The sequence below is a fragment of the Oncorhynchus kisutch genome, linkage group LG21, assembly GCF_002021735.2.
Source record: "Oncorhynchus kisutch isolate 150728-3 linkage group LG21, Okis_V2, whole genome shotgun sequence".
Classification (NCBI taxonomy): domain Eukaryota; kingdom Metazoa; phylum Chordata; class Actinopteri; order Salmoniformes; family Salmonidae; genus Oncorhynchus; species Oncorhynchus kisutch.
The window spans coordinates 30,701,551-30,728,702 of NC_034194.2; the positions used below are offsets into that span (position 1 = coordinate 30,701,551).

General features: G+C 41.3%; 1 protein-coding gene across 1 annotated transcript in view; it reads right to left on the minus strand.

The window, feature by feature from the left end:
• The window catches only part of LOC109879218 (MAM domain-containing glycosylphosphatidylinositol anchor protein 2), a 425,402-nt gene that overhangs the window by 127,883 nt on the left and 270,367 nt on the right, over nucleotides 1-27,152 (minus strand). Inside the window, exons 11-12 of the mRNA XM_031800190.1 lie at nucleotides 16,684-16,832; nucleotides 1,982-2,159 (exon numbers count right to left, since the gene is read on the minus strand). Of these exons, the coding sequence (XP_031656050.1) occupies nucleotides 1,982-2,159; nucleotides 16,684-16,832 (327 nt within the window). The remainder of the gene's footprint in view (nucleotides 1-1,981; nucleotides 2,160-16,683; nucleotides 16,833-27,152) is intronic.

Here is a 27,152-nt window from a genome sequence, read left to right on the forward strand (position 1 = left end):
TAATGCACCATCTTCCTGGGTGCTGCCTGCTTGGGGACGCAAGTGAGCATCCTTATCCAATTCCGAGGTGCATATTGGAGATATTGAAAGAACTGTCCACATTTATTTTACGTCAACCAACAAGATGAGTAGGCCTAACGAACAGCAAAAGCACTAGCCTTTTTTATTTAACTAGGCAATTCAGTTAAGAACAAATTCATATTTATAATGACGGCCTACCGGGGTGGGTTTACTGCTTTGTTGAGGGGTAGAACGACAGATTTTTACCAGCTATGGGATTCGATCCAGCAACAGGCCCAACGCTCTAACCACTAGGCTACCTGCCGCCTACGTCAATCTACTATCCCATATAATACAAAAGTTGACCTATTCTGTGCGAGAAAAATAAATATTCCGCAACAGTTGTGGGATACGATAGATCGCAAATTAATTTTCACGCAATGAGGTTGACGCAACAGATGGGAACATTAAGCTTAAAATGTTGGTAAACTATTAGTCTATTTCTTCACATTATAAGTGCAGCAATGTGCACACGGCAGTAGTATAAAAGCGCAAATCTTCCATTAGTGGGAAAACACCATTATGACCACAAATGCGATGATGCATGTATTTTAAATAAAGGTACATTTTTATGGTGAAAATTATCTTCCCCAAACTTGAAACTCACGTGCTGTTTATGTACGCCAGTTAGGGTCTACACCCGCTGTAAAGCAGATTCATGTGCTTCATTTTAACAAGTTATTTGGCCACTTTAGTTGCGATACAAACCTTATCAAAACATATGTCTATGTGACTATGATTCGAAAAAGTCACAAAAAAAGGCATTGTTTCTTGCCTTAAGCTGGGCATCATTCACAAGTGATAAGTGATAATATATCATTCACAAGTGACTAAGTGACTACAAGGCTAATATTTGAACATCTTGCCCATGTTCTGTTATAATCTCCACCTGGCACAGCCAGAAGAGGACTGGCCACCCCACATAGCCTGGTTCCTTTCTAGGTTTCTTCCTAGGTTTTGGCCTTTCTAGGGAGTTTTTCCTAGCCACCGTGCTTCTACACCTGCATTGCTTGCTGTTTGGGGTTTTAGGCTGGGTTTCTGTACAGCACTTTGAGATATCAGCTGATGTACGAAGGGCTATATAAATACATTTGATTTGATTTGATTAATATTGTCACCCATCAGACTATTAATCTTGTCTTTACAGATACTAAATTACACATATGAGAAATTTGTTTTAACTTAGAATGGACTATTATCATGCACCTGGGAAAATACATGTTATCTCTACACTTAAATAGAGAATGGAGGACAATTTTCCTGTGGTTCATTTTCAAGCCAGCCAGTTATGCTATACTCCGGTTGTAAAGATTAGAGCATTGTGCTAAATATTAGGAAAGTTTAGAAATAAATATGGTAGGTCTAGCCTATAGAAAGCTGATGGAATCCTCCTCTTTTTAAGAGGCATACACTCTGTTTTCTCACACAATTGCATAGCCTATAGAAATGTTGCCCAACATGAGCTTATGTTTGATTAGATTTTCAATTACATTTGCGTTGATGTCAAGGTTATTAGAGGGACAATAGAGTGCTGAGTACCAGGCAGCAAGTTTTCTAGGCTACTAATGACTATCAGCAGCATCAGAGCTTAATTACTGTGACTAAATGGTCACGTGGAATTTGACTGCCTTCATGACCACCGGTATGGCAGTAATACGGTCACCGCAACAGCCCTAATAATATATGCCTGATGTTATTACATCCACAATCAAAAAGAACAACTAGATATACAGTAGGGTTCCCAAAATATTTAGGTTTTCCAGAAATCCCGGTTGGAAGATTCCCAGAATCAGGAGGGAATGAGCAGGAAAACAGGAATCCTCAACAAGGATTTCTGTAAAACTTGGGAATTTTCTGAAAGTTATCAGAATTGTGCAACCTTAGACATACAGTACATAGACTGATCCAATGGTCTACTCACCACTGTAGGTGATGATCCTGATCGTGGAGTCCCCCTCTCCGAAGCGTGTGATTGGGGTGAGGCGCACCTCATAGGCCTCTGGCTTGATAAGCTCTGTCAGGTTGTGTGTGATCAGCTCTCCCTTGGTGATGGTTCCTTCCACAGTGATCTCCTGCTCCCACCACCGCTGTTGTCCCATCTGGACAGGAGGACACATTACAACAGAGTTAGAATTCGTGAAACTAACACACACATGAATTCACGGGCATGCAGGCACGGACACACACGGACACACACGGACACACACACGGAAATTAAATAACACTATAATAAGACTCCCACATTTCGGTGTTTCAAACCAGTGTTGCCTTTGTGAATGGAGAAGAAGAGTAAGTCCTGATTGAATAATTGAATAGGAATGAGACTCATGTCATGAATGTAGTTTAGAAACCTTTACAAGACACGACAGGGGGCATGACCAGTAGTGATGCTAACCAATCTATAGTAGATTCTCAACACTTGCCTTTCCCTTCTCATCCTGATCAACATCCTCTCACCAAACATGGTCATCTTTGAAGTTTCCCTCTAATCACAGTCCACAACGTTTCTCTATCCATCGCATCACACAGACCGGGCATGTGCCTTAAAAGAGACTCCAACTGTAAAGAGAATTTTACATCACATCTTTTTGTGTTGCTCTCCCGTGAACCTGCCTTCAGGTGATGATCTAATCTGAATCGCCATCATACGGCTCCTACTATTCAGACAATGGCAACGTGACTTTGAACCAGTATGGAATACAAAGAAGCAAAGAGATGGGATCCTGCATTCAATAGGAAGGTATTGAACATTAGAGAGAACAAGAGTGTGAGAGAGGGAGAGAGAGAGATATACATATATACAGTGGGGAGAACAAGTATTTGATAAACTGCCGATTTTGCAGGTTTTCGAACTTACAAAGCATGTCGAGGTCTGTAATTTTTATCATAGGTACACTTCAACTGTGAGAGACGGAATCTAAAACAAAAATCCAGAAAATCACATTGTATGATTTTTAAGTAATAAATTAGCATTTTATTGCATGACATAAGTAAGCCTAAACTCTTTAACATCATCCCCAATATTTGGAACCAAGGACTGATCACCCCGATCCACAAAAGTGGAGACAAATTTGACCCCAATAACTACCGTGGGATATGCGTCAACAGCATCCTTGGGAAAATCCTCTGCATTATCATTAACAGCAGACTCGTACATTTCCTCAGTGAAAACAAAGTACTGAGCAAATGTCAAATTGGCTTTTTAGCAAATTACCGTATGACAGACCATGTATTCACCCTGTACACCCGAATTGACAAAAAAACGAAGGAAAACAAAGGAAAACACTTATCATGCTTTGTTGATTTAAAAAAAGCTTTTGACTCAATTTGGCATGTGGGTCTGCTATACAAATTGATAGAAACTTTCAGAAAACAAACAACATTATAAAATCCATGTACACAAACAACAAGTGTGTAGTTAAAATTGGCAAAAAACAAACACATTTCTTTCCACAGGGCTGTGGGGTGAAACAGGGATGCAGCTTAAGCCCCACCCTCTGCAACATATATATCAACTAATTGGCAAGGGCACTAGAACAGTCTGCAGCATCCGGCTTCACCCTACTAGAATCTGAAGTCAGATGTCTACTGTTTGCTGATGATCTGGTGCTTCTGTCCCCATCCAAGGAGGGCCTACAGCAGGACCTAGATATTCTGCACAGATTCTGTCAGACCTGGGCCCTGAGAGTAAATCTCAGTAAAACAAAAATAATGGTGTTCCAAAAAAGGTCCAGTTGCCAGCACCACAAATACAAATTCCATCTAAATACCGCTGCCCTAGAGCACACAAAAAATGACACAAACCTCGGCTTAAACATCCACAGGTAACTTCCACAAAGGAGTGAACGATCTGAGAGACAAGGGAAGAAGGGCCTTCTATGCCATCAAAAGGAACATACATTTTGACATACCAATTATGATCTGGCTTTAAAATACTTGATTCAATTTTAGAACCCATTGCCCTTTATGGTTGTGAGGTCTGGGGTCCGCTCACCAACCAAGAAATCACAAAATGCGACAAACACCAAATTGAGACTGCATGCAGAATTCTGCAAAAATATCCTCTGTGTACAACGTAAAACACCAAATAATGCATGCAGAGCAGATTTAGTCTGATACCCACGACTTACCAAAATCCAGAAAAGAGCCGTTAATAAATTCTACAACCACCCAAAAGGAAGCAATTCCCAAACCTTCCATAACAAAGCTATCACCTACAGAGAGGTGAACCTAAGCAAGCTGGTCCTGGGGCTCTGTTCACAAACACACATATACCCCACAGAGCCCCAGGACAGCAACAGCAACACAATTAGATCCAACCAAATCATGAGAAAACAAAAAGATAATTACTTGACACATTGGAAAGAATTTACCAAAAACCAAGAAAACTGGAATGCGTTTTGGCCTGAAAAACAGAGAGTACACAGTGGCAGAATACCTGACCACTGTGACTGACCTGAAAGAGCAAGAGGGGAAAGAGAGAAGGGAAGAGAGAGAGTGATATAAAGACTGAGCAAGGAGAGAGAGAGAGAGAGAGAGAGAGAGAGAGAGAGAGAGAGAGAGAGAGAGAGAGAGAGACAGAGAGAAAGACAGAGAGAGAGACAGAGAGACGGAGAGTGAGAGCGAGGGGGGGGGGTGGAAGAGAGAGTGATATATATATATATATATATATATATATAGAGAGAGAGAGAGAGAGAGGGGGAAAGAGAGACAGAGAGAGAGGGGAAATAGAGAGATACAGAAAGTGAGAAGAGAGAGAGGGAGTTTCGAGTTTTTATTAAACCTTAATTTTATATTAACACAAATAATGGCACTCTGTGTCTTTTCAAAAATGAAACAATAAATGTGTCATTCTCAAATTAACATAAATACCTAATAAAGAAAAAGAAAACATTTACATTAAACTTATTTCATTTGACAAAAATGGTCTCCCCTCCAGAAAACACACCGCTCCTTCGTAAGCCCACTTTTCCTCAAACAATGGGAGATCTTTTAGGGCCAAGAAGAACTCAATATCCACGTTTATTCTCGCTTTTACAAAATCGACAACATCCAGTGAAGTTGGAGCACACCAAATTCAAATGACAAAATTGTAATATTAAACATTCATGAATGTTTAATCATTCATAAATTTACATAATTTAAGAGCTTAAAAAACTTTGGATGGCACTCATTGGATTTCATGTTACACAATACATGTATGTTTTGTTCGATAAAGTTCATATTTATATCCAAAAATCTCAGTTTACATTGGCACGTTATGTTCAGTAATGTTGTGCCTCGAAAACATACGGAGAATTTGCAGAGAGCCACATCAATTAACAGAAATACTCATCATAAACTTTGATAAACAGATACAAGTGTTTTGCACAGAATTAAAGATAGACTTCTCCTTAATGTCAGATTTCAAAAACACTTTTGCACACCATGCAATAATCTGAGTACAGCTCTCAGACACAAAAACAAGCCATACAGATACCTGCCAAGTTGTGGAGTCAGTAAAAGTCAGAAATAGCGTTATAAATATTCACTTACCTTTGATGATCTTCATCAGAATGCACTCCCAGGAAGCCCAGTTCCACAATAAATGTTTGTTTTGTTCGATAAAGTCCATAATTTATGTCCAAATACCTCCTTTTTGTTAGCGCGTTTAGTTCACAAATCAAAACTCACGAGGCACGGGCAAGACCAGGCAGTCTGATCACGGGGGCACGCGTGATCAGCTCACGGCACTCTGCCAGACACCTGGTTGAAACAGCTCTCATTCTCTCTCCCTTCACTGTAGAAGCCTGAAATAAGGTTATAAAGACTGTGGACATCTAGTGGAAGGCTTAGGAAGTGCAATATTACCCCATTTACACTGTATATTAGAAAGGCAATGAGTTGAAAAACTACAATCCTCAGATTTCCCACTTCCTGGTGTGATTTCTTCTCAGTAGTTTGCCTGTCATATGAGTTATCTTATACTCACAGACATCATTCAAACAGTTTTAGAATGTTTTCTATCCAAATCTACTAATTATATGCACTTTCTAGCTTTTGGGCCTGAGTATCAGGCAGTTTACTCTGGGCACATTTTATTTCCAAGCTACTCAATACTGCCCCCGAGTCCCAAAGAAGATAACTACATCATCAGCATAGGCTGAGAGATGAATAGGAGGAATAGGAGGAATATCCTCTGAAAGGTACACCCCTTCAATCCTATTTAGTTGTGGCTCTATAGCGATGGCATATAACATTCCCGACAATGAATACCCCTGCCTAACACCTCCACACACTTTAAAAGGAGCACTCAAGCCACAGGTAACTTTCGATACACTTTCAATGTCACCATATATCCCCCAGAGCTGAAACTAAATGCCTCAAAAGCATGCCATAAGTATTGATGTTCAACTCAGTCAAATACCTTTTCCTGATCAATTGAAATTAGACCAGCATCCAACCCAATAGCCCTAGAGGTGTCCAGAAAATCCAGAATCGGGGAAAAGTTATCCCCTATCTGCCTGCCGGGAACACAGTAGGACGGGTTTGTGTGTATAATTTGCCCCATCACCTCCCTCAGCCTGTTGTACAAAGCCTTGGACAGGATCTTATAATCAGTGCACAATAAGGCCACCAGCCTCAAGTTTTTCACCCCACTAGGGTGAGGACAGCCCTCCTGCAGCTTATCGGTAGTAACCCTAAATATCATTAACTACTGCTAGCCAATCCTTCACCAACATAGCCCAAAAAGACTTTAAAAAGTAAATGGGAAGCCCATCATTGCCCAGTGCCCTACTATTTTCCATGCCTTTTACTGCAGTGTATAGGTGCTGCAAAGACAATGGTTGTTCTAGCTCAACCTGAGCTTCTGCAGCCACTTGTGGGAGCCCTTCAAATAACTGTTGTGTCACTGTTTTATCCTCTTTGCACTCACACTTGTGTAGCTCAGCATAGAACTCTACTGCCCTCTTTCTAATTTCACTAGGGCTAGTGAGCTCCTGTCCAACAGCTGATTTGAGGCAATGAATAATTCTTCTCTGTCCATTCTTTTTCTCTAAACCAAAGAAAATTTCAGAGATTCCCTGAAACGTACTTCTCACCAGTGCCCCCATGTGCTCGGATACCCAGCAGGTCTGCCAATGCAGCTTTTTTTCTCTTGAGGTTCTGAGTATGGCCTCGAACTCCTGTGGTCTCAACAAACGTCAGGAGTTCCACTATCTCAGACTCTAGCGTGTTCATTGATATGGTGATATCTCTGGTGACCTTCATTGTGCACTGATTAAAGAATTGCTGAATCTGGATTTTCCCTATATCCCACCAATGTTGAAGGGATACAAAACTGTCCTCTTGAGACCTCCACCTCTCCCAGAACAAACTACAACATTTCCTGAAGTCACTCAATAACATTATATTAAAATTCCAGTATGCGCTTTTGGGTTTTACAGCATTACTGTATTTCTCAATTGCTAAAACACAATTTCTGAAACCTTGCTCCATTTCCTGAAAACATTAAACACAAAACCTCATCTTCAAGCACTATAACCTCTGACTCCTCTTGCAAAATGAAACATTCGCCTCAAAACAGTTTTACCTGTGTTCAAAATCAAACATTGCTCTCAAATCATAAACAAAGTGATCAGAATAATATACACTCTCAAGCAGTCAGTAAACAATACAACGAAAAATAGAAAACACATTGTTCAAAACATACAATTCTCAGGGAAAAATACATTTTTAATCTAAAAAAATATTCATTTTTTTCCGTCATTGTCTTTTGATGAACGAAAACATGTTCTATCATAGTAGCTCAAAATGTATCAGAAATTACTACTCTGCTTTGCTCTTTGCAATTTGTTTTTTTGTTCTTCCTCCTCCTTGTACCCCTATTTTTACAGTACTGTACCCTGCATCTCACACACTTGTTCTTTGTCTCTGTGATACTGTAATTCTTGTTCTTTGTTGATATGAACCTGCAACCAGTCAAAATCTATTGAGCAGTCAGTACTGTTAATAAATGGAAAGCACAATGTTCAGGGCCATACAATTCATCCATTGTACAGTATACAGCATACAATGCACTGTACTACAGTATCCATTCTCAGACTTTCTCCTTCCCACCTTCAACAACCTGTTTGCTCTCTGAACTGGCTTATATTGGTTGTGTTGCATCATTTGAAACAGGTTAAATCCATTTTGAGTGGTTGTGTTCAATCAATGACATGTGTTCTCTATTTGTATTTGATTGTTGCCACTTGTGTTTACCAGTATGGATGACATGTGCATTAGAGTGCAGAAAGTGTTTTGAGAATGAGAATGTGTTTAGAGTTTTGCTGAAAAGTCAGTGAGATCTGCAAATTGTGTTTTCTCATGTGAAATGGTTTAAGGTATTGACAACAGATTACATAATTAGCTAAATGAGTCCAGGCAACTGAGAACTTTGTTCAGCCAATGGGTTTTAGTGTTTTAGCAACTGAGAACTTTGTTCAGCCAATGGGTTTTAGTGTTTTAGCAACTGAGAACTTTGTTCAGCCAATGGGTTTTAGTGTTTTAGCAATTGAGAAAAACTGTAATAAACACTACCTCTGTTATTAAACAATGATCAGAAAATAACACTGGGGTTATCACACTTGATTTACAGATCTGAGATTGATGCTCAAAACAATCAAATCTATCTAACCTGGCTAGAGAGATGGGGTTCTCTCTCACTTGGGCCCATGTGTACTGTCTCGTGCCTCCATGTTGACTCCTCCAAATATCACACTGTTCATGTTTCACAATAAGGCTTTATGAGGTTCTTTGTGATTTCTGTCTAAATCACTGACTGTGCAGTTAAAGTCCCCAGCAATAAATAAATAATCCTCAGTATTACATTTCTCAATGGTATTTGATAATGTCTCTAAAAAACAAACCCTATCAACTGCCACTACTGGCATATACATCTATCAGACACATTGTGATGTTTTCATATCTGGCTCTAACTTTTAATAACCTCCCCTCAACCTCATATGATAAAGGCAAAAACCCTCTTGAGAACAGGATGTCAACACCCCCACTTTTTGAGTTTTTGTGACAACACACCACTGCCCCCCCACTCCTGTTGACACATAACTTCATTTTCCATATTACTATGCGTTCCTTGTAGAAAACGTATGTCACTTCCCTTTCCCTTTATTAACTCATACACTACGGCTCTTTTTTTTACGTCTCTCGCCCCTTTTACATTTAAAACATCTTAAAACTGCTCATGGCTGAAAGAAAATGCAGAGTAAGAGACAGAAAACACATTTCCTTACAGAGTTAAGGCTGGGACTGAACTCTTTCATTTCCTTTAGAATTTAAATCACTTGTCACTCTCGTGACCACTTTCTTGAGTCTAGAGATTTCAGGGCTTGTCAAACCTCCCACCGTTATTTTTGACATCAGAAATGTTGCAGATTCAATAAACAATGAACATTTAGGAAAATAATCTGTTACATTATACTCCTGCATATATTTCTTCCCTTTTGTCAAATAAAAAAAATGTCGTACCTTCTCAATCCCATACCTCCCTTCCACCACATTTCTCTCGCTATTTTGTTGTGATGCATCAGATGCCTCACTATCGCTATCGTCCCCCGAATAAAATTCCACCTCTACAACCTGTTTATCCTAAACTGATTTATCAATCTCTCCCTTCCTCTTGGAATTAGAGCCTTTGCCACCCCTTAAATTCTTCCTCTTACTCCTCGGTACTTTAAAAACAGCTACTTAATTTTCCATTGTTGCACTCTCCTCTTGAACTCCCATTTCATATTCCAGCACCCCCTCAGCAACCTCAATCGCAGTCTCACCGACTGTTTCCCCCCTATTCTTTTTTCCTGACCACAATTGCCCCCATAGCCACACTGCTTTCCTTTCCTACTTTTCCACCACATCTACCCACCTTCCCCTGAACCCGGCTTAGCTTGTTCATCCCTTCTCAGTGGTGCTTTAGCTATACCAGCGCTACAGCTGCTACCGGGCTCTGCGCTCGTTCTCTGGGCAATAACATAACAAATGCCACTCTCTTCCACAACCAAAGCATTTGGTTCAGTAGAAGCGTAGAGCACATAATCAAATCCATAAATCTTAAAACTGAACGCTAACTTCAGTTTGTCAGTATCCTTCTTTAAAATCATATGAGACACGACATGTTCCAGCAAAGGAGATTTGCATCCAAAAATAACCTTCTTTATTGTAGATATCTAACAATAAAGTATTACACGGTAACACAACACCACTCTCAACTATCATATTCACATTTTCAATGGAATCTAAGAATATCAGTACAGCGCTATTCATCCTTGAGGCTGATTTTATGCTATAATACCCAATGATAGTGGCCACTGCTAAACAACATTCTTCCGCGGAACACGCTGCCGCAGCAGGAATCTTTACCCAATGCCGCTGACTAAGTTTTTCAAACTCCAAAGCTCCATGAGTGGCCATTGCAACCAGCCCCTCCCGCTGGTTGCTCCCTCGAGAAAACCAATCTCAACTGTCCCACCACCCCTATACGTGCTTAGTTATATTGAGACAGTACAACAACTAAATTACTCAATATACACTACTGTTCAAACTTTTGGGGTCACTTAGAAATGTCCTCGTTTTGAAAGAAAAGCTATTTTTTTGTCCATTAAAATAACATCAAATTGATCAGAAATACAGTGTGGACATTGTTAATGTTGTAAATGACTATTGTAGCTGGAAACGGGCTGATTTTCTATGGAATACCTACATAGGCGTACAGAGGCCCATTATCAGCAACCATCACTCCTGTGTATTTCTGATCAATGTGATGTTATTTTAACGGACCAAAAATGTACTTTTCTTTCAAAAACAAGGCCATTTCTAAGTGACCCTAAACCTTTGAACAGTAGTGTATATGCATTTATACACACCAAAACCCAATAGAGTGAAAATAATTCCAGTCGCTCCCACAATCACTCTTGCTTCCCAACTTACTCCCAGCATGCACACCAACGAGAGAGAGAGAGAGAGAGAGGGGGAGAGGAAGAGAGAGAGAGAGAGAGAGAGAGAGAGTAGAAGGAAAGAGAGAGAGTAGAAGGAAAGAGAGAGAGTTGGAAAGAGAGAGAGGGGGGAGAAGAGAGAGGGGCAAGAAAGAGAAAGACAGAGAGGAAAGAGGGTTGTATTTTCTCCTAGAGGATCAGTTGTAGGATAGCAGAGACCTGGAAAAGAGGATTGTAACAGCTTCTGCATCACAATTAGTCACCATATGTCTGTGTGAGTGTTTGAAGCCAGGCTAGAGAGGGAGAGGGAGGAGAGAGGGAAAGAGAGAAGCGATAGATGAGTTTGTAATGATGCAATGTGTGTGTGTGTGTGTGTGTGTATACGTGCGTGTGTGTTTGTTAGGCCAGAGACAATTAAGTAATTAACTAGAGTGTGTCTGCTCTGTAATTACCGACTGAGAGTTGTCATTAAGTTAGGTTCACAGGTAAATCTGCTTTTGTCTGTTATTGATAATTGTACACAGGCTGTAACTGCTTGCGCCAACCCTTTTAATTTACACTCTACCACAGAGTACAAAAGGCACCTCTGCTAATTGGCATGAATTGGAAGGGTTCGGGATGAGAGTTGAGGAAGTGTGTGTGTGTGTATGAGTGCCCAGGAGTGTTCGTGTGTGAGTGTGCATGCATGTGTGTGTGTGCGTGCATGTGTGTGTGTGCGTGTGTGAGGAAGTAGTAACTGCTGTTAACGGCAGATGGAGGCCTTAAATGCCAATCTTGGCTTCAGAACCACTCTGCCTCAAACTGACTGAGCAAATGGAAGCTGATGAATCCATCTTTCCACCATCAGGGAACAGAATTGTCTTTTAAATAATTAAATCGAACTGCAATTGCTCATTACAGAACCCGTTCACTATTTGAACGTGATTTCCAACAATGGGTCTCTGTTCGACTTCCTTAAGTTTGGTGCTTCTGTTTTATTTCCCCATTATTGTTTGTTTGACTCGTCGCCACTTGACGCAGTTATTATTTTCTGCGTATGCCATTACCTTTCACTCAAAGTGTTTGTTAACAGGGAGTCAGACAGAGGCAGAGTGCCTTATCACATGTAAGTTCACTTGACTGCAGCAACAGACGAGCGGGAGCAGAGTGAAACGTAGGACTAATCAAAGTGGCTTCGCAATATTACGAGAGAGAGGGAGAAAGAGAGAGGGAGAGAGATATAGAGAGAGAGAGAGATAGATAGAAAGAGGGGGCAGTGAGAGAGAGGAAGGGGGACAGAGAGAGAGAGAGATTGGCTGCATGTAATTAGTCTGCTGCTATTGATCTGTGTTGCTCCTCACCCTGCGTACTGATCCAACACTGACTGACAGATCAATTGACTGTGGAGGAGGAGAAAGAGAGGGAGAAAGAGAGAGACAGAGCAGAGTAAGAAGGAAAAGACTGTCATTGCCTCATTGCAATGAACGAGAGAAGGAAGGAAATAGAAAGAGAGAGAGAGTAAAAAGGAAAAGGCTTCCTTGCCTTGAAGTAGTGAGTGTACAGAAGCAGAGGCAGGCAGGCAGACAGACAGGCAGACAGGCAGACAGACAGGCAGACAGACAGACAGACAAGGTGATCTGTGATCCTGCGTTGTACTTCTCCTCACTCCTACGTTCCTTCCTTTCAACTACGGTTTCACACTGTCTCTCCTCAGCCCGACCGGCCTAGCTTGCCCGTCCGTCCGCCTGTCTGTCCAGGCCCCAGACGATAACAGAGAGCCATTCATTACAGAGGCATAAAGCACACCAGCCCTCAGTATGAATTCAAAGGCAGCAGTGAGGGGGACTGATAATGATTCTGTGGGAATGGAAGAGGAACAGAACAGAACAGGTGTAGTATTCGCTGGTCTGCTCTGGCTATAAAAAGCAGGTAGAGGAGAGGAGGACTGGTGTGTAGGAAGAGTGTGTCACGCCCTGACCTTAGAGCTTTTTATGTCTCTATTTTGGTTTGGTCTTGGTGTGATTTGGCTGGGCATTCTATGTTCCTTTTTCTATGTTTTTGTATTTCTTTGTTTTGGCCAGGTATCGTTCTCAATCAGGGATAGCTGTCTATCGTTGTCTCTGATTGGGAACCATACTTAGGTAGCTTTTTCCCACAGGGTTTTTGTGGGTAGTTACTTTCTGTTTAGTGTTTTCACCTTACAGGACTGTTTCGGGTATTCTCTAGTTTCTTTTTTTATAGTGTTCAGTTTTAATAAAACAAGCATGAACCCTTACCAAGCTGTACTTTGGTCCGATGATTCCTCTTCTTCCAACGACGAATACCGTTACAGAGTGGTCCACGTGCCAACGCTTTCATTACTGCACAACTGTCTCAGCGCGCCCCACTCAGTGTCCTACCAGGGTTATCTAAGCATTTATTTATTTATGAAGGGGCCTCTTCTCCTACATCCCTTCCTCTCACTCTCCCTCTCCTGCTCTTCTCTCTTCTCCTTACTCGTTCATGTTCCATCGATTTCACAATCGCCAAGAGGGATGAAATCAGAACGCTCATCGCAAAGGAAGAAAATTGGAAAAGTAAAAAAGGGTCAAGATCATTTCTTGGCAGACGAAACATGAAGGAGAGCATCACCCAGATGAAAGGAGAGGCTCACCCAGATGAAACATGGAGAGGCTCATCCAGACGAAACATGAAGGAGAGCGTCACCCAGATGAAACATGGAGAGGTTCACCCAGATGAAACATGGAGAGGCTCATCCAGACGAAACATGGAGAGGTTCACCCAGATGAACATGGAGAGGTTCACCCAGATGAAACATGGAGAGGTTCACCCAGACGAAACATAGAGAGGCTCACCCAGAAGAACATGGAGAGGTTCACCCAGATGAAACATGGAGAGGCTCATCCAGACGAAACATGGAGAGGTTCACCCAGATGAACATGGAGAGGTTCACCCAGATGAAACATGGAGAGGCTCACCCAGAAGAACATGGAGAGGTTCACCCAGATGAAACATGGAGAGGCTCACCCAGAAGAACATGGAGAGGTTCACCCAGATGAAACATGGAGAGGCTCACCCAGAAGAACATGGAGAGGTTCACCCAGATGAAACATGGAGAGGCTCACCCAGATGAAACATGGAGAGGTTCACCCAGATGAAACTTGGAGAGGCTCATCCAGACGAAACATGAAGGAGAAGTAAATGTTACCGATGAACTCATTCTTAACCTCTTCTCAGCGTATGCCTCCTGTATCTAAGAACACAGCAGGGTGGGAGGCCAAGGATACCCAGCCTAGTTGAGATGAGGGGGGGAGTGGAAAGAAAATATATTCTCGCAAACAACGATTTTCTGCTTGCAAGGTAGGAGATAAAAACCACAACAGCAAAAGAGTGCAGACAGGAAGACCTATTTCCTTATTTCTTTCTCTCTCCAAACAACAGCAAAACAGATTAGAATGTTAATGTGATTGCTGAATTACTGTGGGCTCATTTTAGCACCGGCACAGAATTAATCTGTGAAATTGTGAAAAGGACCAGTTGAATGCCAGCGAAGGAAGAGTGAATGTATCTTCCTGGCAAGGGCTCAAACAACAGCCTGCCTGGCAAGCAGGAAGCCGGCGTCTCGTTGGCTCCCATGACGGATGAACGAGTCACGCGAGCGCATCCTCATTTATTACCAAACAGGCCGATCGAGATCGTCGACAGAAAAATCATTGCGGTACACAAACAAGCTCGGTTTTAATGTGTTTTTCAAGCGTAAATTCCTGACGGGGTGTAGAAGGAAACAAATATGGAATTATACTAACAGATTAGAACGGCAGGTATAAGACTCACTCAGTTTGGGCAGAGATTTGAGGACGTCAGTTCAGAAGGCTTTACTGTCGCCTGTAATGCAGTGGTTCTGAATAAGAGCTTCTTCTGAACCGATAAAGGCCAACAGAAACTACAACATACAGACCTTAAAGCAATGTCTGAATACAGTATCTTCCTTGAATGGTGGTGGTTATTGTGATCAAGCCTGAAACGATCAACAGTTTCTCTGCCCATCAACAGACTGTGTAGAGACCTAGCCCACATTACTATATGTTGTGAAAGTCAATGCCTGCTGTGACCATAAGGAGGGAGCCACTTTGTCACAGTAGGGGATTATTATTGGTAAAATGAAAGAGACCACATATAGTGGCATCAAGGCTCAGTTTAACCACGCTACCAACATGCTAATGTTGTGAAACGTTTGAGGCAAAGACACATAGAAGCTAGGCACAACAGTGTTCACATGGCTATGTAGCTGAACCTTTTACCTAACAACACAATAGACTACTACAACCAATACAACTAGCAATACCATAAAGTACAATACAACACTACTATAATCCACTCTGGGACAATTCAGAAGGCATCACTGCAAGCACACTACAAACGCCCACTAGACTGGATGGATGCTTAATTGGGTGATACAACAGTTGCTGTAGAAAACGCTTCTTGACATGGGACTGTTGTCTTTCACCACAATGTAGGAAGTGTGTGAAAGAGAAATCAGACAAGGAGAGAGAAAAGGAGAACCAGAGAGAGAGAGGATGAGAGAATAAGAAATTGTGAGAGAGTGAGGAAAGAGAGAAAGATTGACATTCTTAAAGTAGCCTGGGCCGACCACCAATCAATGCTGACTGTTATCTGAAGCCTTTCCTCTATCTGAAGGTAAAAAGGTCCAACGGCTCCCACTCCTTCCTCAACAGGGTGCTCTCTCTCCACAGGGTGCTCTCTCTCCACAGGGTGCTCTCTCTCCACAGGGTGTTTTCTCTCCACAGGGTGCTCTCTCTCCACAGGGTGCTCTCTCTCCACAGGGTGCTCTCTCTCCACAGGGTGCTCTCTCTCCACAGGGTGCTCTCTCGCCACAGGGTGTTCTCTCTCCACAGGGTGCTCTCTCTCCACAGGGTGTTCTCTCTCCACAGGGTGTTCTCTCTCCACCGGGTGCTCTCTCTCCACAGGGTGTTCTCTCGCCACAGGGTGCTCTCTCTCCACAGGGTGCTCTCTCTCCACAGGGTGCTCTCTCTCCACAGGGTGCTCTGTCGCCACAGGGTGCTCTCTCTCCACAGGGTGCTCTCTCTCCACAGGGTGCTCTCTCTCCACAGGGTGCTCTCTCTCCACAGGGTGTTCTCTCGCCACAGGGTGCTCTCTCACCACAGGGTGCTCTCTCTCCACAGGGTGCTCTCTCTCCACAGGGTGTTTTCTCTCCACAGGGTGCTCTCTCTCCACAGGGTGCTCTCTCTCCACAGGGTGCTCTCTCTTCACAGGGTGTTCTGACTCCACAGGGTGTTCTCTCTCCACAGGGTGCTCTCTCTCCACAGGGTGCTCTCTCTCCACAGGGTGTTCTGTCTCCACAGGGTGTTCTCTCTCCACAGGGTGCTCTCTCTCCACAGGGTGCTCTCTCTCCACAGGGTGCTCTCTCTCCACAAGGTGCTCTCTCTCCACAGGGCCGATGGAGCCGCCCAAGGAGAACAAAACGAGTTGAGAATATCCAGAGAGCCTCTATGTCCATGACGTTTATTCCTGCTATTCTCTCTATCATGTCATTCTTCTGTCATCTGTAAAGGCCTTTTTACGTCCAGGGTTGGGGTTAGGTTCAGCAAACACCCACACACACACACACACACACACACACACAAACTTCTACCTGACGTATGCCGAGGCGGTAGGCCACGATGCGATCTACAGCGTTGGGGTTCATCTGGGTCCACTGCAGTTTGAAGCCATAGACTCTAGGCCGGTTCTGCCACAGCGGACTGTACGTGTCGTAGTAGAACTCTGGAGGATACGCTTTCCCTGTAAACACAAACAAACATTTACAACTAATTAAATATGATTGGGTAGCCTAGTGGTTAGAGCGTTGGACTAGTAACCGGAAGGTTGCAAGTTCAAACCCCCGAGCTGTCGTTCTGCCCCTGAACAGGCAGTTAACCCACTGTTCCTAAGCCGTCATTGAAAATAAGAATTTGTTCTTAACTGACTTGCCTAGTTAAATAAAGGTTAAAAAAAAAATCCACTGTTCCGCTTTATCTGTGGCATCAAGGGAGTAAGGAACCCAAGCCATATGACCGACCATATGTGGCCATACGCCTAGTTTCCTGAAACAGGTCACATATGTACCAGAGATACTGAATCAAGCTAAATAAGACGGCCATGTGAATTGCTGTAAAAAAAAAGTAGACCATTGTAAAAAAAAAACTAAAAAAACACATACTGCACATTGTCGTTTCTCTTTCAGGTTGCCAAAATGAAAACAGGTCATGTTGACTATTACTCCACAAAATTGCTGCAATGCATCAACCATGAGAGTTGCCTCCAATAACCAGTATTTTTTGAAACTGCACTGTTGGTTTGGGGCTCGTAAGTAAGCATTTCACTGTAAGGTTGTATTCGGCGCATGTGACTCAAACTTTGATTTGGCCTGTTTTTGACCCGTTTGGTAAGGAGTCAGTGGTGTTCGTTCTTTTGTACTGACGGAAACTTGTTTTCACAGAAGTCTGTCGATCTTTCTCAGACATTTTGTCAATAAAGCTGTTTCCTTTGATGGAAGCCACAAGGTCAGCTGTGTTATTGTCAGAACAGAAAAAAGTGCTGTAGGGAAGAGTGGGGTAAATTGAGCCAAAGGGTTAGTTTAGCCACCCTTGTTTCTAGGAAACCATACGCAAAATGAATCATGTCTACTATCTGAGCAGCTAACCGATCACTGCAGCTGTACATAGTCCATCTGTAAATAGCCCACCCAATCTACCTACCTCATCCCCATACTGTTTTTATTTATTTACTTTTCTGCTCTTTTGCACACCAGTATCATCATCTGCTCATTTATCACTCCAGTGTTAATCTGCTAAATTTTTATTTTTTCGCTCCTATGGCATATTTATTGCCTACCTCATGCCTTTTGCACACACTGTAGATAGACTTTCTTTTCTCTACTGTGTCATTGACTTGTTTGTGTTATTGGCTTGTTTATTGTTTACTCCATGTGTAACTCTGTGTTGTTGTCTGTGTCACACTGCTTTCCTTTATCTTGGTCAGGTCATAATTTCATGTGAGTCTGAAGGAAGAATCCACATGTAAAAATGGTAAGCAAGTTAGGTCCAAGAAACTATAAAATAAATGTATTGTGTTATTAAGAGGTTTCATGATTATTGTATCTTAACCCAAGTGTACATCAGCTGTGGTCTCTATACGTTTCAGTACTAGGTCCTATACCTAGCAAACTTAGCATGAAAGTGCATTGTTGTAGCTGTGTGGGCTAATATAGTCAAAATGTTTGCCATGGGGTAAGTTGAGCCAATGGCCACCATATCTGTTACAAATGATGATTACATTGTAATTTTTATGCATAATGTGCATAGTATGTGTGCAATGTGTCATGAATATGAACTCAAGATCTGTATTGTTACAGAGCAGATTTCATCATATCCTGTGTAAACAAACATAAAACAAGCAGGGGTCTGGCCCCCTTTAAGGTTCTTAAAAGAGCAGCCAAGGAGGTGAGAGAAGGGAAGAAGTCCATTCAAGCAGCAGCAAGGGATGATACATAGACTGATCGACACTGAGGAGATACATTGACAATAAAAGAAAATGAACACGTACCTGTGTGAATGAGAGGTAGCGTTACAGCAGCTGAGGCACACGAGCTGTGTTCAAATACTCCTACTATTTTGTTTATTTGACCTTTATTTAACCAGGTAGGCAAGTTGAGAACAAGTTCTCATTTACAACTGCGACCTGGCCAAGATAAAGCAAAGCAGTTCGGCACATACAACAACACAGAGTTACACATGGAGTAAAACAAATATACAGTCAATAATACAGTAGAAAAACAAGTCTATATACAATGTGAGCAAATGAGGTGAGATAAGGGAGGTAAAGGCAAAAAAAGGCCATGGTGGCGAAGTAAATACAATATAGCAAGTAAAATACTGGAATGGTAGATTTCCAGTGGAAGAATGTGCAAGGTAGAGATAGAAATAATGGGGTGCAAAGGAGCAAAATAAATAAATAAATACAGTAGGGGGAGTGATAGTTTTTTGGGCTAAATTATAGATGGGCTATGTACAGATGCAGTAATCTGTGAGCTGCTCTGACAGCTGGTGCTTAAAGCTAGTGAGGGAGATAAGTGTTTCCAGTTTCAGAGATTTTTGTAGTTCGTTCCAATCATTGGCAGCAGAGAACTGGAAGGAGAGGCGGCCAAAGGAAGAATTGCTTTTGGGTGCTACAGGTGGGTGCTGCTATGGTGAACAGCGAGCTGAGATAAGGGGGGACTTTACCTAGCAGGGTCTTGTAGATGACCTGGAGCCAGTGGGTTTGGCGACGAGTATGAAGCGAGAGCCAGCCAACGAGAGCGTACAGGTCGTAGTGGTGGGTAGTATATGGGGCTTTGGTTACAAAACGGATGGCACTGTGATAGACTGCATCCAATTTATTGAGTAGGGTGTTGGAGGCTATTTTGTAAATGACATCGCCGAAGTCGAAGATCGGTAGGATGGTCAGTTTTACAAGGGTATGTTTGGCAGCATGAGTGAAGGATGCTTTTGTTGCGAAATAGGAAACCAATTCTAGATTTAACTTTGGATTGGAGATGTTTTGATGTGAGTCTGGAAGGAGAGTTTACAGTCTAACCAGACACGTAGGTATTTGTAGTTGTCCACATATTCTAAGTTAGAACCGTCCAGAGTAGTGATGTTGGACAGGCGGGCAGGTGCAGGCGGCGATCGGTTGAAAAGCATGCATTTAGTTTTACTTGTATTTAAGAGCAACTGGAGGCCACGGAAGGAGAGTTGTATGGCATTGAAGCTCGTCTGGAGGGTTGTTAACACAGTGTCCAAAGAAGGGCCAGAAGTATACAGAATGGTGTCGTCTGTGTAGAGGTGGATCAGAGACTTACCAGCAGCAAGAGCGACATCATTGATGTGTACAGAGAAGAGAGTCGGTCCAAGAATTGAACCCTGTGGCACCCCCATAGAGACTGACAGAGACCCGGACAACAGGCCCTCCGATTTGACACACTTTGTGAAGCCACACATGCCGTGGCTTCACAACGTTTTAAGATTTGAAGAAAATATGCAGCGGAAGTCCGACGAGAGCGGAAACAAATTAATTGCTTTAACTAATTATGACAAATGTTAAGAAAATGTTGAGCAATGTAATAAAGTAATGACTTTCCAAATTATTTACGCTACACGTTATGTTGGCTTACTGTGTTGGTTACGCTATCCTTAAAAAACGCATAATAATACATTGAACTTGCCAGTATATTAACGATATGCTATCTAACTACCCAGCCTTTATTAACTTGATTATTCACGTCATTCTTAGCTTAGTGGTATAGTCGTTGTGCGTTCTCAATGGAAATACATTAGCTCTGGCTATCTACTCAGAATAGTCTCGTCTGAGAGCACCAGCCATTAACATGAGCCCGTCCTCCCCAATTAAAGTGCCACCAACCTCCTGTGCTATGTATGGTGGGCTGAAGTGGGCTGCTTGATATACAGTATTCAATATTTAAAGAAGAGACAGAGAGCCAACATAAATACATTTCTCACAGGTCAAAGAAAACACATTAAAACCAACATTCAAGAGGAGATTATCTAAAGACAGTGTAACATTATTCTCCCTGTGACCACCCAGAAATGTGAAACTGTTCAAACAGCTATAGTGGGGCAAAAAAGTATTTTGTCAGCCACCAATTGTGCAAGTTCTCCCACTTAAAAAGATGAGAGAGGCCTGTAATTTTCATCATAGGTACACTTCAACTTTGACAGACAAAATTAGAGAAAAAAAATCCAGCAAATCACATTGTAGGATTTTACATTTATTTATTTGCAAATTATGATGGAAAATAAGTACTTGGTCACCTAAAAACAAGCAACCTCAAACAGTCACACTCCAAACTCCACTATGGCCAAGAACAGAGAGCTGTCAAAGGACACCAGAAACAAAATTGTAGACCTGCACCAGGTTGGGAAGACTGAATCTGCAATAGGTAAGCAGCTTGATTTGAAGAAATAAACTGTGGGAGCAATTATTAGGAAATGGAAGACATACAAGACCACTGATAATCTCCCTCGATCTCGATCTGGGGCTCCACACAAGAGCTCACCCCGTGGGGTCAAATGATCACAAGAACGGTGAGCAAAAATCCCAGAACCACACGGGGGGCCCTAGTGAATGACCTGCAGAGAGCTGGGACCAAAGTAACAAAGCCATCAGTAACACACTACGCCGCCAGGGACTCAAATCCTGCAGTGCCAGACATGTCCCCCTGCTCAAGCCAGTACATGTCCAGGCCTGTCTGAAGTTTGCTAGAGAGCATTTGGATGATCCAGAAGAAGATTGGGAGAATGTCATATGGTCAGATGAAACCAAAATATAACTTTTTGGTAAAAACTCAACTCGTCTAGTTTGGAGGACAAAGAATGCTGAGTTGCATCCAAAGAACACCATACCTACTGTGAAGCATGGGGGAGGAAACATCATGCTTTGGGGCTGTTTTTCTGCAAAGGGACCAGGACGACTAATCCATGTAAAGGAAAGAATGAATGGGGCCATGTATCGTGAGATTTTGAGTGAAAACCTCCTTCCATCAGCAAGGGCATTGAAACGTGGCTGGGTCTTTCAGCATGACAATGATCCCAAACACACAGCCCGGGCAACGAAGGAGTGGCTTCGTAAGAAGCATTTCAAGGTCCTGGAGTGGCCTAGCCAGTCTCCAGATCTCAACCCCATAGAAAATCTTTGGAGGGAGTTGAAAGTCTGTGTTGCCCAGCAACAGCCCCAAAACATCACTGCTCTAGAGGAGATCTGCATGGAGGAATGGGTCAAAATACCAGCAACAGTGTGTGAAAACCCTGTCAAGACTTACAGAAAACGTTTGACCTCTGTCATTGCCAACAAAGGGTATATAACAAAGTATTAAGATAAACTTTTGTTATTGACCAAATACTTATTTTCCACCATAATTTGCAAATAAATTCATAAAAAATCCTACAATGTGATTGTCTGGATTTTTGTTTTCTCATTTTGTCTGTCATAGTTGAAGTGTACCTATGATGAAAATTACAGGCCTCTCTCATCTTTTTAAGTGGGAGAACTTGCACAATTGGTGGCTGACTAAATACTTTTTTTGCCCCACTGTATATCTTTTGATTTCTAATAGCGATAATCGAGACTGAGGCTAATGCTAATTGAAATGAAGCGATGCAGTAATCTGACAATATGAAGTTGAGACAACATGTATTAGAGCTGTCATAACTTATAAAGACTCAATGCAGTCTCCCAGACACATTTAATGTTCCCCAGAGTTGAGAGTTTAGCCACACAGGCTGGGGAGGGTAAACCTACCAGTACAAAGTCTGAAGAGTGTGAAACAATCAGCAGAGTTTATCCCACAGGCTGGTTAGTGTGAACCAATCAGACTGCAGGCTGGCAGGAGTGTAAATCAATCAGAGGTTCATCAAATGTCTGTCATATTGGAAACAACTAACTTTTTTTGACACATCACATACGCTGCCACTGTTTATTATCTATGCTGTTGCCTAGTCACTTTATTCCTAGTTATATGTACAGTACCAGTCAAAAGTTTGGACACACCTACTCATTCAAGAGTTTTTCTTTATTTTTCTATTTTCTACATTGTAGAGTAATAGTGAAGACATCAAAACTATGAAATAACACATACAGAATCATGTAGTAACCAAAAAAGTGTTCAATCTAAATATATTTTGGATTTTAGATTCTTCAAAGTAGTACTGTACATATTTACCTGAATTACCTCGTACCTCTGCACATCGACTCAGTACTGGTATCCTGTGTATATAGCCAAGTTATCATTACTCATTGCGTATTTATTATTACTTTTATTATTACGTGTTTTGTATTCTATTATTTCTCTATTTTTGTTCTCTCTGCATTGTTAGGAAGGGACCGTAAGTAAGCATTTCACTGTTAGTCCACACCTGTTGTCTACGAATCATGTGACAAATAACATTTGATTTGATTTATTTAAAGAACTGGATAACCTATTTATACAGAACATCAGGGCCAAAGTTCACTGGGCTAAATGTCTAGGCCCTCATTTATCAATGTTGCATACGAACAGAAATGTTTGAAAACCATACGTGCGATAATTTCTTAGCAAAGTGTGTGATTTATCAATTTGTACATTTGTACAGCTGAAAACGGTTGTTCTGATTAAAGAAGCAATCAGTCTTTAGACTAGTTGAGTATCTGGAGCATCAGCATTTCTGGGTTCGATTACAGGCTCAAAATGGCCAGAAACAAATAACTTTCTTCGGAAATTTGTCAGTCTATTCTTGTTCTGAGAAATGAAGGCTATTCCATGCGAGAAATTGCCAAGTAACTAGCCTTCATTTCTCAGAACAAGAATAGACTGATGAGTTTCAGGAGAAAAGTATTTGTTTCTGGCCATTTTGAGCCTGTAAACGAACCCACAAATGCTGATGTTCCAGATATTCAACTGGTCTCAAGATGTATTGCTTCTTTAATCAGAAAAACCCTTTTCAGCTGTGCTAACATAATTGCAAAAGGGTTTTCTAATGATCAATTAGCCTTTTAAAATGATAAACTTGGATTAGCTAACACAACATGCCATTGGAACACAGGAGTGCTGGTTGCTGATAATGTGCCTCTGTAGGCCTATGTAGATATTCCATAACAAAATGTTTTTTTAAATCAGCAATTTCCAGCTACAATAGTCATTTACAACATTAACAATGTCTAAACTGTATTTCTGATCAATTTGATGTTATTTTATAGGACAAAAACTGTGATTTTCTTTAAAAAACAAGGACATTTCTAAGGGAACCCAAACTTTTGAACCCTAATGTATATTTGTTATATTTATTGTCAATAAAAAATATTTAGATGTGGTCCATGTCTGAATATGGTTGAGAATATAAAGCTTGACTTACCATCAGTTGGTGTGTCCGGTATTCCTTCAGGGTCTGGGAGAGGGTCCTCAGTATCACCATCACAAATGATGCCAGACACTGAGGTCTCTCCAATTATGCTGCCAATGCACTGGTCCATAGCTGACAGTGAAGATTCACTCTGCCCTCTTCCTGTTACATGTATAGCCCTTTTGTGGATAATCTAAAACAAATGGCATGTTTTCAAATCAAACCATTTCTTTTTAATTTCATTAACTTTTCTGCACTCAGATGAGGCAGAATTCACCACAGCTCTAACCTGCTCCCAAGCAATATTTCTTCTCTATTTGTCAAGCCATTGTTGAGGGCTCCAAAAAGTATGGCTTGTTTTTCTTCCACTTCAGTGATCAAAAGTTATATTTCTGCATCCGCAAAGTTTTTTTCTTTGTCTTCTTTCATTTCTCCATGTTGGCGAACAGAAATTAGTGACATTTCTTGCAGATTCTAAGGGAAGGTTTGTGATCATAAATGTTCCCTTAGGGCGGTTCTTTATGTAAATGAGACTTCATGTGCACTAGCACAGTGTTTTAGAACATGTCTGATTTATCAAGGCAAAATACTTACAGGTGTGTGTAAATAAAGAGTACGCGCAATTGATAAATACCAACTTGTTTGTACTTGCAAACATTCTACATTTTCTTCGTATGGGTTCATTTAGAAGCTTTTCTACGCAACATTGATAAATGAGGGGCCCTGGTTCACAAAACCATGGCTTTAAGGCTAGTTGGTTGCTTTTCTTCTGTATTTAACCCTTCCTCTTCTTTGAAGTAAGTGGTTTAAAAGTACATCAAGTCGGAATATTCATAATTTAACTATTTACATGTTTAATTGCAAAACTCTCAATGCTAATTCCTGTGAAAAGTACAGTGAATGAGACAAAAGGTAAATGATGTGAAGCTTGAACTCAATGACTGCATATGGTACTGTACATTCCCAACACAAAGACAATGAGAACCCGTGAGTATATTCAACATAACTCAACAAATCTGTTGAGTGTCCAATCAATCACTTCTGAGGTTAAGCCTTTCACTTTTACAATCAATCACTTCAGTTTCTGAAGATAGGTCTTCTAAACCAATCAACAAAATCATGATTACAAAAAAGGTAGTATACTGCTTTGGGCGGAAATCAAGATTGACTGTTTCTCTCAACCTCCCACTAGTTTGATAAATTATCATAATGACCTGAGATAATAAGTCACAATCTCTTCTAAACATGTTTCATCCTGAATCCTGTGACGATAAATCAGGTTAATGATGCTTTGCATTTGTTTGGACAGCCGATTGGAGATCACAAGCCTACATGGATAAAGCTGTTGAAAATAAAATATTCTATTTCACACAAAAAAGACTAGCTCATTCATCAACTATATAAAATATTTCCGGAGAACAAGAGAAAGAAATCTAATGGGGCTAGAGCAGAACAATATTTGGGGAAATGTGTTTGGTATCATTTCCATAAAAACCTGTTCAGATACAGGAAGTGTATACTAATGGACTGTAATGTGTTTGGTATCATTTCCATAAAAACCTGTTCAGATACAGGAAGTGTATACTAATGGACTGTAATGTGTTTGGTATCATTTCCATAAAAACCTGCTCAGATACAGGAAGTGTATACTAATGGACTGTAATGTGTTTGGTATCATTTCCATAAAAACCTGTTCAGATACAGGAAGTGTATACTAATGGACTGTAATGTGCTATTTATCACGCTCTTTGTATCACAGTTTAGAATTCTGTTTTTTTGAGGCATTGTGAAAAAATGGTTGATTAGACTTTTTTCAAAAGTCATGAGATACAAAAACAATTAGATATCTAACCATCTCTTCTGTTCAGAACAGTATATACCATTTTGAGAATGTATTCCCTAAATTTGCTCTGCAATTGAGATTACTACTGTAGAATAAAGTTATGCGATTGTTAGTTGTCTTTCTAGTGAACACAATTGTAGAGAAAATATGAAGAACTGAATACAATAAGATTATACCTGGCAGTTGTGAGCTTAGTCCATGCTGGGAAATGTTGCAGAAACTCCCAGGGATAAGTATCTCTTTCTATCCCTCTCACCAATTTCATTCCTCTGTTATTTATTCCATGTTTTGTAGACATGTGGCTTTGAAAGGTCATACACCCATCATAGAAAAGCGCTCATAAAAGGACATCCTGTATATTAATGCAATATAAAAAGTCAGCTTTGATCTAGGGGTGGATCTGTCTGTCTGTCTGTCTGTCTGTCTGTCTGTCTGTCTGTCTGTCTGTCTGTCTGTCTGTCTGTCTGTCTGTCTGTCTGTCTGTCTGTCTGTCTGTCTGTCTGTCTGTCTGTCTGTCTGTCTGTCTGTCTGTCTGTCTGTCTGTCTGTCTGTCTGTCTGTCTGTCTGCCTGCCTGCCTGCCTGTCTGTCTGTCTGTCTGTCTGTCTGTCTGTCTGTCTGTCTGTCTGTCTGTCTGTCTGTCTGTCTGTCTGTCTGTCTGTCTGTCTGTCTGTCTGTCTGTCTGCCTGCCTGCCTGCCTGCCTGCCTGCCTGCCTGCCTGCCTGCCTCTGCCTGCCTCTCGAGTTCAACAAGCTATGAACCGTTTCTACTCCCCCTATTGTACCTACCCACCAGCACTACCCATTTGATTTCAGTAGTTTATGAACATAATTCTATTTATAATCAAATCAACAACAAAAAATCACAATCACATGGTTAGCAGACGTTAATGCGAGTGTAGCGAAATGCTTGTGCTTCTAGTTCCGACAGTGCAGAAATATCAAACAAGTAATCTAACAATTCCACAGCAACTACCTAATACACACATGTAAAGGAGTGAATGAGAATATGGACATGTAAGTATATGGATGAGCGATGGCTGAGAAGCATAGGCAAGGTGCAATAGATGGTAAAAAATACATGTGATATGAGTAATGTAAGACATGTAAACATTAATAAAGTGGCATAATTTAGAGTGCATTGTATAAAGTGACTAGTGATCAATTTATTAAAGTGGCCAGTGATTGGGTCTCAATATAGGCAGCAGCCTCTCTGAGTTAGTAATTGCTGTTTAGCAGTCTGATGGCCTTGAGATAGAAGATGTTTCTCAATCTCTGGGTCCCAGCTCTGATGCACCTGTACTGACCTCACCTTCTATATGGTAGCGGTGTGAACAGGCAGTGGCTCGG